Source organism: Macaca fascicularis, chromosome 20, assembly GCF_037993035.2.
Source record: "Macaca fascicularis isolate 582-1 chromosome 20, T2T-MFA8v1.1".
NCBI lineage: Eukaryota > Metazoa > Chordata > Mammalia > Primates > Cercopithecidae > Macaca > Macaca fascicularis.
Window position 1 is genome coordinate 46153780 of NC_088394.1, and position 14376 is coordinate 46168155.

Sequence of the window (14376 nt, forward strand, 5' to 3'; positions counted from 1 at the left end):
AGTTAAAATGCAGTTTTTCTATGGATCTGTTTTAGAACTACGAATAAACTCTGATCAGTCACTGCAGACTACGCAGTAAGATAAGAAGCAGTCCATTTGTTCTGTCGTTTATTCATGGCCCTCATCTTTGCCAGCTGACTTGTGCAGAAGAGCACAGCAAACTGTAAGCTTCCTAACAGCTATTCCCATTCAGCTGCTGTCTTCAAGAAGCAGAAGAGGATAGATAGACCTTAGAGAACATAATCAAACCTGGGAAACTCAAATCAAAACAAAACACAACTTCAAAACAGAAGTTGAAGGTCCTGAAGGTACCCAGAGGCATAGCAAGGAAAATGGCCCCACTGGGATATCTTTTGGATTCACCTACAGACCTCTCTGGAGTTTTAAGATCCACTTTTTGTGACATATTGCATAGCAAACAGGCCGAACGCTGTTGTAAATCATCCTCTGCGAAAGGCCCAGGTTTTGAAACTGAAGGCCTGAAAAGGCTCCTGCTTACCAGCTGTGTGCTGTACCTGACACACTGAAGCCTGAGAGTGCCAGTCACCTGTCAGAGGGAACACAGCTGCCCTCAGGCAGAACCTGAGTCTAGAACTCAAGGTTTTTGACTCTTAGGCTAAAAATAAAAAATCAGAAGGAGGAACTATGGATTGCTTAATCAGTCACATTTTCACTTTCCAGAGTTTCTTGTAGCACAAGTTATAGCCTTTGGGGATTAGGATGTAAACACTTTTTTTTCCTTCCCTAAAGCGATTTTTGGTCTGTCATTTTTTCCAGCTTCCTGCTCTGGGCCCTGAAGGTGCCACACAGTTGCAGGCATGCTCCTACTTCAAGGCTCTGTTAAGCTGTGGCTGCCCTTCCTTCCCACTGCTGTGCCCCAGGCCAACCCCTCTGCCCCTTCCTTCCCCTGAGGCGCTTTGCACCTGTTGCTCCGAGCCTCCTGGTCTATCCCAGTTAGTAGAGTCCCTGTGCTTACCTCCGTGGCTCAGTCCTCATGGGTGGTCAGTGCTCTAGGGAAGGTGAGCTGACCTCTTCACTTTCGCTTCCCAGCCATTTATAGCTCTTCATAGCCTCACCAACTTAGAAAGGGATGCTGCTTTTCTCTCTGCCCCCATCCTGACTACATTCAAGTCATTGCTCAGCCCAGTGAGTTTGTCCTTTCTTCCAGACCAGTAGTTTTCCCCCAGGCCCTCAGGCTTCAGCCCTTGAAGGCATCCTTAGCCCCCCCCCAACTATGATAGCCAGGCGCTGTGCCTGGCCACGGGGTGTGGGTATGTGTGTGTGTTTTGTTTCTGGAGCCCATTCCTTTCCTTCCACCATCTTCTAGGCCTTCATCCAATCCTCCTGCAACTTGATTCATGACTTTTCCCTGCATCTAGTCTAGTCTCTTTGCTGGTCTGTTGTTTGCATGGTTGCCAGTTTAATCTTCTTAAAATGCTGCATTTTTGAAGTCAGTCTCTCTCTAGTCCCTGTCAGAAACATTTAAATAGCTCTGTTGCCACAGGGGGAAAGCTTGAACCTCTTAGCCAGTCAGTCATTCAGAGCCTGCCCTCTACTGGGGCCTGCTTTCCTCTCCAGATGCTTCTCCCACTCTGCCTGCCACAGCCCTTGTAGCTGGCTGATTGCCCTGTACCTCGCAGGCTCTGGAAGTCTTCAGCTCCTTCATGGAGCCTTTGTCTACCAGCCATTCTTTTCAAGACTTTGCTGTTGTTCACTGCCTGATTTGTTCATTTGACACTTAATTCACTGAGCAAACATTATGAAAGATGTACTGTTTGCTACTGTGAGGAATGGATCCCCAAGAGGTAAGAGGGTCAGTCCCTACTGCCAGGAAATTTGCCTGGATTCAGTATCTTCTTGTGTCTATTAGATCAGAAGTGGGAAGGCAGAGGCCAGGCTGTATGCTTTTTAAATTTTATTTTATTTTATTTAAATCACCAGCACCTCAGCAAGTGTTTTGCACAGGAAATTTCTTAATGTTATTTAATTATTTTGGTTTTTTTGATTAAATTCTGTACATTCCCATTTTAGCTTATCTTGAGTTATAACATTAAAATTAAGGTAGTCATCAACTGAATTATAAGACCTAATTAAATAAGATTATTTAAGATAGTGATTTCTCATTAGATTGGCCCTATTCATATTAACTTTTCTGCTTTTTTCTTCAGTCTGCATGAAGAAATCAGTGATTTTTATGAATACATGTCTCCAAGACCTGAGGAAGAGAAGATGCGGATGGAGGTGGTGAACAGGATCGAGAGTGTAATTAAGGAGCTCTGGCCCAGCGCTGACGTGAGTCCCTTCCTGGGTAGCCTATGCTTGGGACAGTCCTTGTCCACGGGCCAGAGGCCTATCTGCTAGTATCTCATGCTAGTCCTCACATGCAAGTAGAAGTGCACTGTAGAGTTGTGGTCTAATTAAATTTTAAAGGCAAAGAATTTTCTGCAGTCTTTAGAATTTGAGGCTTACTAATTATTTTCATTGGATTGGATGACTAACAACTTTTTTTTTTTTTTTTGTAGTGCTAATAGCAACTACTAAAGGCAAGCTATTGTTAGAAATTATTAGTGTAAAGAGAAGAAAGACAAATCAAACCTCATTGTTGTAGTGGTCTGTTATTGGATATGATATATCAAAACCTCATTACTACTTAGTTCCAGCCTGCCAGAGTAAACATTATATAATTGTTTACAGCTGAATGAAAATGTCAAGTACGAAATTTTGTCACTTGTGGCTAATGCAGGCATAAGTCTTTTCTTATTTCTTTCCTGAAATTGCCATTTTCATCTCTCTCAGACCAGCTAATTGCCTTTTAGACAGCTCCCAGTCAGTGAACAAAATGATTGCTTGGGATTTCTTCTTGGCTTATTTGTTGTTTTTGTTACTGGTACCAAGTCTTTTGTTTTTTTTTTTTTTTTGAGATAGGGGTCTCACTCTGTTGCTGAGGCTGGAGTGCAGTAGTGCGATCACGACTCATTGCAGCCTTGATTTCCTGGGCTCAAGTGATCCACCTCAGCATCCCGAGTAGCTGGGACCGCAGGTGCACGTCACCACACCTAGCTGATTTTCGTATTTTTTTGTAGAGACTGAGTCTCACTGTGTTGCCCAGGCTGGTCTTGAACTCCTGGGCTCAAGCAGTCTGCCCGCCTTGGCCTCCCAAAGTGCTAGGATTATAGGCGTGAGCCACCACACTTGGCCTGTTACTGGTACTAAGTTAATACTTCACTTTTTAGGGCACTTTGAGGGCCTGTTTTATGATTTTGTGTATGCAAAGAAGTAACAAAATAATAGAATCCATTACTTTGTGTTCTGTAACTTTTCTTTAGGCACTGTCCTGGGTGGTGTTTTTGTCCAATTGGCAAAACAAGGAAGTTTCACTGTATGTAAAACTTGCATGTATATGACAGTATATATATGACGCTGTAGGTAAAGGGAAAAGGGGAGGATACTAATATTTTATGAACAGTGACCATATGTCACATTCTTTCTCCTATGTGATCCAAATCAGTGGTTCTTAGCTGGTGGTTATTTTGCTCTCCAGGGGGGCGTTTGGCAATGTCCGAGACATTTTTGATTGTCCTGTCTGGGTATGCACTGCTAGTACCTAGTGGGTAGAGGCCATGGATGCCGCCAGCCATTCTGTGATGAGCAGTATAGGCCCTTACAACAAAGAATTATCCACTCCCAAATGCCAATGTTGAGAAGCCCTGGTCTAATTTAACCCTTATCTTTCTTAGGTGGAGGTTGACTCTCTCTCTCTCTCTCTCTCCAGCCAGCCAGCCAGCCATCATCTGTCTACCTACAGATGAGGAACATGAGCTTGTGGTTAGGTTCCCAGGTCCATCTCGCCTCAGAGGTTGAACTTGTTTCACTGTTTATCCTTTTCCCCCGCCCTGAGATGGAGTCTTGCTCTGTTGCCCAGGCTGGAGTGCAGTGACACAGTGACATGATCTCAGCTCACTGCAGCCTCTGCCTCCCAGGTTCAAGCAATTCTCCTGTCTCAGCCTCCTGAGTAGCTGGGATTACAGGTACCCGTCACCACACCTGGCTGATTTTTGTGTTTTTAGTAGAGATGGGGTTTCATCATGTTGGCCAGGCTGGTCGTGAACTTCTGACCTCAGGTGATCCACCTGCCTCGGCCTCCCAAAGTGCTGGGATTAAAGGCGTGAGCCACTGTGCCCGGCCTATCCTTTTTTATTACAATTACCTGCATACGTATTTCTGCCTGAGTTCCCCTGTTCTCCATGGGTTGAGGTGGAATGCATCCCAGTTTTATGCCACAGCACGATGTTATAAAATGATGGTGCCTGGTGTTCTCTGTGGAATTGACCTGAAGGCTCACACTTGCCCTACAGTTAGTCTGGTCCCAATTTAGTAATCTATTCGAAGACTCCTGCTCAGAGAACAAAAATTAAGGATTTGTGATTGTGTCTCTGGATAATGAGGGAACATTATTGATCTGAACTACTTCTGGAAGTTTCCTGTGGTTGGCTTTCTGTATCCTTAAGTACCATACCTCCATATTAAACCAACAGTGGATTGAAAATATTCAGAAAAAAACTATTAAAATAACAATGCACCAATAAAAACAATACAAATTATTTTTAAAATATAGTATAATGACTATTTAGATAGCATTTACATTGTACTAGGTATTATAAGTAATCTAAAGATGATGTAAAGTATATGGGAGGACTCGCATAGTTATATGCAAATACTCCACCATTTTATAGCAGTGACTCGAACATCTTCAGATTTTGGCATAGTGGGACTGGAACCAGTCTCCTGCCGATACCAAGGGACAACTGTATTTTGGTCTCTGTGTTTCATATTTGAACCAGGTAAGTTGAAATTATATTCAGAATGTCTGCTTGTGAAACAGAATGCCCACTTCATGAAGAATGGGGTTAGAAAAAAAAATACTCTTGTCATACTGAAAAGTACCAGTAGAGGGTAGCAAAAACTGACATTTCTCCATATCTTGGTGACTTTATCTGATACCTCAATATAATAACTTCTTTTTCTGTTTCAGGTCCAGATATTTGGAAGTTTTAAAACTGGACTATATTTACCTACTAGGTTAGTACACTCATGAATCTTTTAAAGGACTGTACCTTTTCCTAGAGTGTATTCGTTTTGGCTGTCAAATTTGTAAGGAGTAGAAACAAAACAAATTTATAAAACAAAAATGGGACTGGGCATGGTGGCTCACGCCTGTAATCCTAGCAATTCAGGAGGCCGAGGAGGGCGGATCACTTGAAGTCAGGAGTTCAAGACCAGCCTGGCCAACATGGTGAAACTCCATCTCTACTGAAAATACAAGAATTAGCTGGGTGTAGCGGCACGCGCCTATAATCCCAGCTACTCCGGAGGTTGAGGCAGGAGAATTGCTTAAACTCGGGAGGTGGAGGTTGCAGTGAGCTGAGATTGTACTCCAGGCTGGGCAACAGAGCGAGACTCTGTCTCAAAAAAATAAATAAATAAAAATAAAAAATAAAAAAGTAAAGGATTTACCAGCATTTAATTTGATTTACCTTGAAGTAGAATATCACTTCACATCTCCAAGACGTAGATGGTACAGAGAGATGGAAAAGGGATCATGTTGCAGTGGAATCAGTTAGTTACTAATTTTAGAAATTGACTACCTGGCAGAGTATTGCTCAGTCCCATAACTTAACCCACTGACACAGATGTTAATGTAGTCTCATGATAAAATGTCTGATTGTATATCCTCTAGAATGTGAGTTCCCACTGTCTCACTCACTCACTCACTCACTCTCTCACTCTCACTTTCAAATTAAGAACTCATTCTACTAGTTATGGCTCCAGCATCCTGATCCAGAAATTCAGGTACAGATCTCTTCTCTGAGAAAGATCTTGGCCTTTCAGGACTCTTGTTCAGTTTCAGTCTTCTCAAATGAGACCTCTCTTGATGCACAGCTTTGGAGGCTTTCTTTTGGAAATGATGTTTCTCTGAAGGGTGAATACTTGCTCTCTAAGAATTGAAATTGTTTGAACATTCCGTCATGGTTATTACTATTATTACTTAATCTCTCCAGAATAAAGTCAGCGTCATGTTTTTCCATTTGAGCTTGATTTGGTACACTTTAGCCCAACTTAAAGTGTGCTGAAGTGGGTGGACCCTGGCAATTTCCATTCTTCCCATAGATGTCCTTGGCCTGCAAAAGTCATAAAATACTCAACTTCGAGTTCATATTTCTTACTTAGGTTCTCAGCCTCAGTAAAACATGAAAAATCACTCTTTCTTAAAAAATTTAATTAAATTTTATGAATAGGTAGTACATTCACATAGTTCACATTTGGAAAAGGCACAAAAATCAATACAGGGAAAAGTCTCAGTCCCACCTCTGCCCCCTGGTTCTCCGTGGAACAGCCACTTGTTTTTTTGTTTTGTTTTGTTTTGTTTTTGGATGGAGTCTGGCTCTGTCGCCCAGGCTGGAGTGCAGTGGCGCGATCTCGGCTCACTGCAAGCTCTGCCTCCCGGGTTCACGGCGTTCTCCTGCCTCAGCCTCCTGAGTAGCTGGGACTACAGGCGCCTGCCATTGTGCCCGGCTAATTTTTTTGTATTTTTTAGTAGAGATAGGGTTTCACCGTGTTAGCCAGGATGGTCTCAATTTCCTGACCTCGTGATCTGCCCACCTCGGCCTCCCAAAGCGCTGGGATTACAGGTGTGAGCCACCACGCCCAGCCAGAACAGCCACTTTTACCAGTTTCTCACATATCCTTTAAGAGATACCTGTGCATATAAAAGGACATGTGTGTGTATTAACACAAATGGTAGCATGCTGGATACTTGTTCTGCATCCAGTTTAAAGTACTTCATAATATTTCTGAGTTGCAATTAATCTCATCCAGATAGGAAAATCATTATGTCTAGTACCGGAAGCCTTTATTAAGGAAAGGACGTTAAGTGCCTTTTTTTTTTTTTCTTTTTTTTTTTTGAGGTTTTACTTCTTTCAAAATTACCCTATTTCCTGAGACCTGAATTCTGTGAAATGACTGGGAGGAGGAGTTTGTTAAAATCAACAACTACTATTTCCCCTCTCCACAAAACCATTATCACTAACACATTTAGTCTTTGTTGGCCAGGGTGAAAAATAGGTTTTAATTGTACCAATGAAGTCTGTAAGCATGAGTGTCAGTTAAAACAAGTTTCCAGCTTCTTCAGACCCTCTTGTATATGTATTCTGTGTTCAGTGACATCGACCTAGTGGTGTTTGGGAAGTGGGAGAACCTACCCCTCTGGACTCTGGAAGAAGCTCTTCGGAAACACAAAGTCGCAGATGAGGATTCGGTGAAAGTTTTAGACAAAGCAACTGTAAGTTCTGCAGCATTTCATATTAAACCTTGGTTATTTACCTATGCAACTTGAATTAAAATTAAAGTTTGGTGAGCACAGTTACATTGCAAGTGAGTGATTCTTTCATTTTGTTAATGTCACCATGCTTGCACATAAAAAGTTTTCTGGTTGTCCACGCTGGATTGTGACCACACAATCTTGGGTCACTGCAACCTGTACCTCCTCGGCTCAAGTGATCCTTCTACTTCAGCATCTCGAGGAGCTGGACTACAGACACAGCCTGCCATGCCTGGCTAATTTTTTTGTAAATTTTGTAGAGACGGGGTTTCACCGTGTTGCCCAGACTGATCTCCAACTCCTGGGTTCAAGTGATCCACCCACCTCTGCCTCCCAAAGTGCTGGGATTACAGGTGTGAGCCTCTGCACCTGGCCTGCATTTCTTTTAACAACAGCAGAATACCCAATTTTATCACACACAGTACTCACTGTAGAGATGTTTGTTTTATTCATTTGCATTATTATTTTTTTTTTGAGACAGAGTCTTGCTCTGTCACTCAGGCTGGAGTGCATGGCGCGATCTCAGCTCACTGCAAGCTCCGCCTCCCGGGTTCACACCATTCTCCTGCCTCAGCCTCCCGAGTAGCTGGGACTACAGGCGCCTGCCACCACTCCCGGCTCATGTTTTGTATTTTTAATAGAGACGGGGTTTCACTGTGTTAGGCAGGATGGTCTCAATCTCCTGACCTCGTAAGCCGCCCCGCCTCAGCCTCCCAAAGTGCTGGGATTACAGGCGTGAGCCACTGCGCCCAGCAATATTTTATTCATTTTTTTAGAGAGAGATACAGTCTCACTATGTTGCCCAGGCTGTTCCCTAACTCCTGGACTCAAGTGATCCCCCCACCTCAGCCTTATGTGTAGCTGGGACTACAGGCGCACCCTACCACGCCTTGTTTATTTAAAAAAAAATTTTTTTTGTAGAGATAGGGTCTCCCTGTGTTGCCCAAGTTGGAGCATTTTTTGAAAAGAACTCCTGATAGCTCATGTAAATAATCATGTCAGTTTTTGAGAATAATTTTTATATCTTATCTTGTCAGGTTGCTTTTTGGGCTATTTGCAAAACTGACCAGTAATGCAAGGGGGTTGTAGTGTATACCTTAAGAATCCAGCAATTTTCTTATTAGAAACAGTTTGATGATACAAAACATTTAATACCTAGTATTCATTGTTCTTCATCTTATACTCAGAAAGTGTTCTCCAAAGTATTGAGGAAGGTTTTTGTTAGATAATTTAAAAATTATTATAACTATATGTCAACTAATAAACGAGATGATGGGCATATTAATTTACTTAACTGTGGTAATCACTTCAGTATGTATATCAAGATAAGTATATCAAAACATGTATGCCTTAAATATAAACAATAAAAATAAATAATCAAAAATTGGACACCAAACAAAATTCTCAATTTATAGAAATTACAAAATATATTGTATGGGGCCCAATGCTAAATATGCAACATATGGTATTTGTAGCAGTCCAGGGTTACTGGGGTGTGCCATATTTAGAATACTCAGTGTTCTTATGCTCGCATGAGATGATGGAGACCTCATGTCTAGTAACCCTCCATCCCCTGATTTTGTCATTTAATCTGGTTAAAGCATTTACATTTTACCTTTCTTCTCTTTATAGGTACCTATTATTAAACTAACAGATTCTTTTACTGAAGTGAAAGTTGATATCAGCTTTAATGTACAGAATGGCGTGAGAGCAGCTGACCTCATCAAAGATTTTACCAAGGTCAGAGAATTTAGTGTTTATACAATAAAACTATTAGAAACGTAATTTTAAGATTCTGTTGTGGTGGTGGTCTAGTATTTTTATATGCATGTTGCTGACAAACACCTCTCTCTCTCTCTCTCTCTTTCTCTCTTTTTAAAATAGAGCTAGGGTCTCACTCGGTCACCTAAGCTGGAGTTCAGTGGCTGGATCATGACCCACTACAGCCTCAAACTCCTGGGTTCAAGTGATCATCTCACCTCAGCCTCCCAAGTAGCTGGGACTACAGGCGTGAGCCACTACACCTGGCTTTTTTTTTTTTTTTTTTTTTTGAGACGGAGTCTTGCTCTGTCACCCAGGCTGGAGTGCAGTGGCCGGATCTCAGCTCACTGCAAGCTCCGCCTCCCGGGTTTACGCCGTTCTCCTGCCTCAGCCTCCCGAGTAGCTGGGACTACAGGCGCCCGCCACCTCGCCTGGCTAGTTTTTTTGTATTTTTTAGTAGAGACGGGGTTTCACCGTGTTAGCCGGGATCGTCTCTCGATCTCCTGGCCTCGTGATCCGCCCGTCTCGGCCTCCCAAAGTGCTGGGATTACAGGCTTGAGCCACCGCGCCCGGCCTTTTTTTTTTTTTAAGTGTTGGGGATCTCGCTGTGTTGGCCAGGCTGGTCTCTAACTCCTAGCCTCAAGCAATCCTCCTGCCTCAGCCTCCCAAAGCACTGGGATTATAGGCATGAGCCACCATGCTCAGCCTGCACCTTACTTTTGTATGCAATGGTTTTGCTTTCTTTGAATCTGCTTGTAATGATCAGTGATTAACTTATAATGTGACCTCAAGTAAGAATTAAAAGTTGAGAAAGCTTTTGAAGAAATTGTCTGCTCTAGATCCTTCCTTGTAGAGACAGAAGAGATGGAATTCTGCTACACAGTTGATTCCATCTGTTTTTAACCTTCAGGAGTTCAGATTAAGAACCTTTCCTTTAACCCATTTCCTGTTTGCCCCAAGAATACTGCGTGGGCAGTGAGCTGCACTTTCTTTTTTTTCTTTTTTTGAGGCAGAGTCTCGCTCTGTCACCCAGGCTGGAGTGCAGTGGTGCGATCTTGGTTCACTGCCACCTCCACCTCCCAGGTTCAAGCAATTCTTCTGCCTCGATCTCACAAGTACCTGGGACTACAGGCACCCGCCGCCATGCCTGGCTAATTTTTGTATTTTTAGTAGAGATGGAGTTTCACCGTATTGGCCAGGCTGGTCCTGAACTCCTGACCTTGCAATCTGCTCACCTCAGCCTCCCAAAGTGCTGGGATTACAGGCGTGAGCCACCGTGCCCGGCTGTACTTTTTTTTTTCTAAACGGGAAATAGGTTAAGAGTTTTAAGAGCATTTTCTAGATTTCAATCCCTAAATTACCTTTAAGGTGTTTCCTACAGGCTTCCTTACTTCTATTTTGAAATGATTTAAGTTTATTTCTATTCTATTTTCTTCCAAGATAGAGAAGAATTTGTCACCATTATCTGTGGAACATTTTACATACTTAGATAGTTGTCAGCTTTCTCCTCTCTAACCTAAACCATTAACTCCTTTGGCTTCTGTTAGAATATTCACAATTTTTTTTCCTCAAGCAGCTCTAAAGTTTCTATTTCTTCTTTGTTTTTTAAGAAAAAATGTTAACTACTTGATGTTGCAAGCATTATCATCTTGCATAAATATATGGAAGACAGAAAAGCAGAAAATTAAAGAAATATTATCCATAATCTCACTATATTGGGTGTGTGTATGTGTGTGTGCATGTGCGCCTGTCTAATATTTTTCTGGAAAAAAGCTTTTAAAAATTGAAATTCGTATGCATGATAACATTCATCAGTATGAAGAGATGGTGTAAAGTGAGTCACCCTTACACCATAGATACTTAGATCATTTTTATAGAATTTCTCATTGCCAGTTATTATTTTTTGTGTTGCTTTTTTATGTTCTTTAAAATTATAAGCAAAGGAGTAGCACATTGTACACACATTGTCTCATACCTTTGTAAAAACTTAATGTTTTGGAGGTTTCTTCCATATTGACGCATAGAGGCTTGCTTTATTCTTTTTGTTGGTTACACAGGCAGTAGTCTTTTGTAAGACTGTGGCTGCTTGATTTAGCAGTTCTTCAGTGTTGTTCCAGTTTTTCTTTTGCTGTTAGAAAAAGGGATTGACGAATATACTTCCATGCATGCATCTTGCTTTACACGTGCAAAATGTTTGTAGGAAGAGTCCCAGAAGCAAAATTTTGAGGTCGAAGGGTATATCCAGGTAAAACTGCGTTAGATATTTCCCTAATTATTTATTCTTTCACATTCTCATTTTCTCTCTCTCCCTCCCCCTTTTCTTCTCCCTCTCCCTATCCCTCTCTCTCTTCCTCTGTCCCTCCCTTTCTCTTTTCTCTCTTTTTCTTTCCCTTCCTCTTCTTTTCTTTTCTTTTCTCCTTTTCTTCCTTCCCCTTTCCCTTTTCCTTCCTTCTTCCTTTTCTTCCTTTCTTTCATTTTTTGACACCGGGTCTCACTCTGGTACCCAGGCTAGAGTGCAGTGATCATGGCTCACTGCAGCCTCAGCCTCTTGGGCTCAAGTGATCCTCCCACCTTAGCATGAGTATCTGGGATCACAGGCGGGCCTACCACACCTGGCTACCTTTTTTTTTTTTTTTTTTAATGGAGTCTCACTCTGTTGCCCAGGCTAGATAGAGTGCAGGGGCGTGATCTCGGCTCACTGCAACCTCCGCCTCCTGGGTTCAAGCGATTTTCCTGCCTCATCCTCCTGAGTAGTTGGGATTACAGGTGCTCACCACCACGCTCAGCTAATTTTTGTATTTTTAGTAGAGATGTAGTTTCATCATGTTGGCCAGGGTGGTCTCAAACGCCGACCTCAGGTGATCCGCCCTCCTCAGCCTCTCGAAGTGCTGGGATTATAGGCGTGAGCCACCAAGCCCGGCCACTTTTTTTTTTTTTCAAAGTAGAGATGAGGTCTTGCTATGTGGCCCCCCCCCTTTTTTTTTTCCTTTTTTTTAAATAGAGATGAGGTCTTGCTATGTTGCCCAGGCTGTTCTTAAACTCCTGGGCTCAAGCAGTCCTCCTTGCTTGACCTCCCAAAATGTTGGGATTACAGGCATGAGCCACCAAACCTGACCCCTTATTGTTCTTTGGAAGGGAACTGTATCTAGACTGACTTAACTACAATGTTTTTTTTTTTTTTTTTTTTTTTTTTTTTGAGACAGAGTCTTGCTCTGTCACTCAGGCTGGAATGCAGTGGTGCGATCTTGGCTCATTGTACCCTCCACCTCCCGAGTTCAAATGATTCTTGTGCCTCAGCCTCTAGAATAGCTGGATCTACATACGTGTGCCACCACGCCCGGCTAATTTTTGTATTTTTAGTAGAGATGGGGTTTTTCCATGTTGGCCAGGCTGGTCTCGAACTCCCTACCTCAAGTGATCTGCCCACCTCGGCCTCCCAAAGTGCTGAGATTACAGGCGTGAGCCACCGTGCCCAGCCCACAATGTTTAAAAATACTTACTTCTCCATATTTTTGTTCTTTCCTATGCTTGCTTAGTTTGATACAATTTGCAAAAGTATAAGCTTTTTTTTTTTTTCTTTTTTATAGAAGCCATGCGTGTTCACTGTAGGACATCTAGAAAACAGAGATAAGAGTAAAGAAAAAAATAGAAATCACTGGCCAGGTGCTATGGTTCACACCTGTAATCCCAACACTTTGGGAGGCCCAGGCAGGCAGATCACTTGAGCTCAGGAGTTCAAGACCAGCTCAGGAGTTCAAGACCAGTGGTAAAACCCTGTCTCTACAAAAATACAAAAATTAGCTGGGTGTCGTGGGCTGAGGTGGGAGGATCACTTGAGCCCAGGAGCTGGAGATTGCAGTGAGCCAAGATTGTGCTACTGTACTCCAGCCTGGGTGACAGAGTGAGGGGGAGAAAAATGGAAATAACTAGTAATTTTACCACCCTAAGTAATAATAGCTGTTAAGACTTCTTTGAAGATGTTGTGCCTGCTTTGTTTTCCTCAGTGGCCTCAGCCTATGGCATGGCTTACAGAGAGGAGTGAATGAATATGTGCACAGCAAAAGGTGGACTCATTCTGTACATACTTGTCCGTTCAGGTGTTCTCTAGGATAGCCCTGCCTCATTCCCTGTAAAGCGTGGAAGGGAGGGGTGGTCTGTTTGTAGTCATCAGCCCATGTGTAAGTCAGCAGGCCGGATTCTTGTTTGCCCCAGGACTGTGGCAGAATAATCTAAAGGTCCCTAGTCTACAGTGGCGCGCCACCAAGAGAAGTGATTCTTAAAAATCTCACTGATTTAGTGCTTTAAGATGTTGGTGACTTTGTCCTTGTACTCTTTCTATTATCTGTTTACAAATGAATATTAGAGGGTCATGGTCACAAATGAGCATCATCAGTTACATGCTGTTTGTGTTTCTATCCTATAGCAAGTACTTTTTTTTTTTTTTTTTTTTTGAGATGGATTCTTGCTCTGTCGCCCAGGCTGGAGTGCAATGGCACGATCTCGCCTCACTACATCCTCTGCCTCCCGGGTTCAAGTGATTCTCCTGCCTCAGCCTCCCAAGTAGCTGGGATTACAGGCTCCTGCCACTACTCCTGGCTGTTTTTTGTATTTTTAGTAGACACAGGGTTTCATCATGTTGGCCAGGCTGGTCTCTGACTCCTGACCTCAGGTAATCTGCCTGCCTTGGTCTCCCAAAGTGCTGGGATTACAGGCATGAGCCACCATGCCCAGCCCTGTAGCAAATACTTAGATGCTATTATTCCTGTGTACATGTCTTACATTTTAGATATAAGGGGAGAACCATTCATTACCTATAGTTTACTTTTTTTTAATAGCTTACTCTTAGAATGGAAAATTAAGTATGTTGTATATCGCTACCAAATTTTATAATGTAAGGACCAATTTATGCCCCTCTTAATGCTTAGATCTGTTGCTGATACAGGAATTCATTGAAAATACAATTTTCTTTTTCAGAAATATCCTGTATTGCCATACTTGGTTTTAGTATTGAAACAATTCCTATTGCAGAGGGACCTTAATGAAGTATTTACAGGTGGAATTGGTTCTTATAGTCTCTTTTTAATGGCAGTCAGTTTCCTTCAGGTAAGTCATATGGGTATACCATGCTAGTGCACACTAAAAGCAAAAGTGATCAATCAGCTGGGAAACATTTTGGAAAAAATCAAAATCAACCTGTAATTGCATTGCTTTCCTTGATTCCTTACGGTTTTTCCCTT

The 14376-nt window shown here is 42.4% G+C and overlaps 1 protein-coding gene across 4 annotated transcripts in view; it reads left to right on the forward strand.

The window, feature by feature from the left end:
* The window catches only part of TENT4B (terminal nucleotidyltransferase 4B), an 82622-nt gene that overhangs the window by 58409 nt on the left and 9837 nt on the right, over nucleotides 1-14376 (forward strand). For all 4 annotated transcript variants that reach the window (XM_045381392.2, XM_045381393.2, XM_015443041.3 and 1 more), the window contains 5 exons: nucleotides 2169-2292; nucleotides 5033-5079; nucleotides 7219-7339; nucleotides 9011-9118; nucleotides 14114-14242. In XM_045381392.2, coding sequence (XP_045237327.1) covers nucleotides 2169-2292; nucleotides 5033-5079; nucleotides 7219-7339; nucleotides 9011-9118; nucleotides 14114-14242 — 529 coding nt within the window. The remainder of the gene's footprint in view (nucleotides 1-2168; nucleotides 2293-5032; nucleotides 5080-7218; nucleotides 7340-9010; nucleotides 9119-14113; nucleotides 14243-14376) is intronic.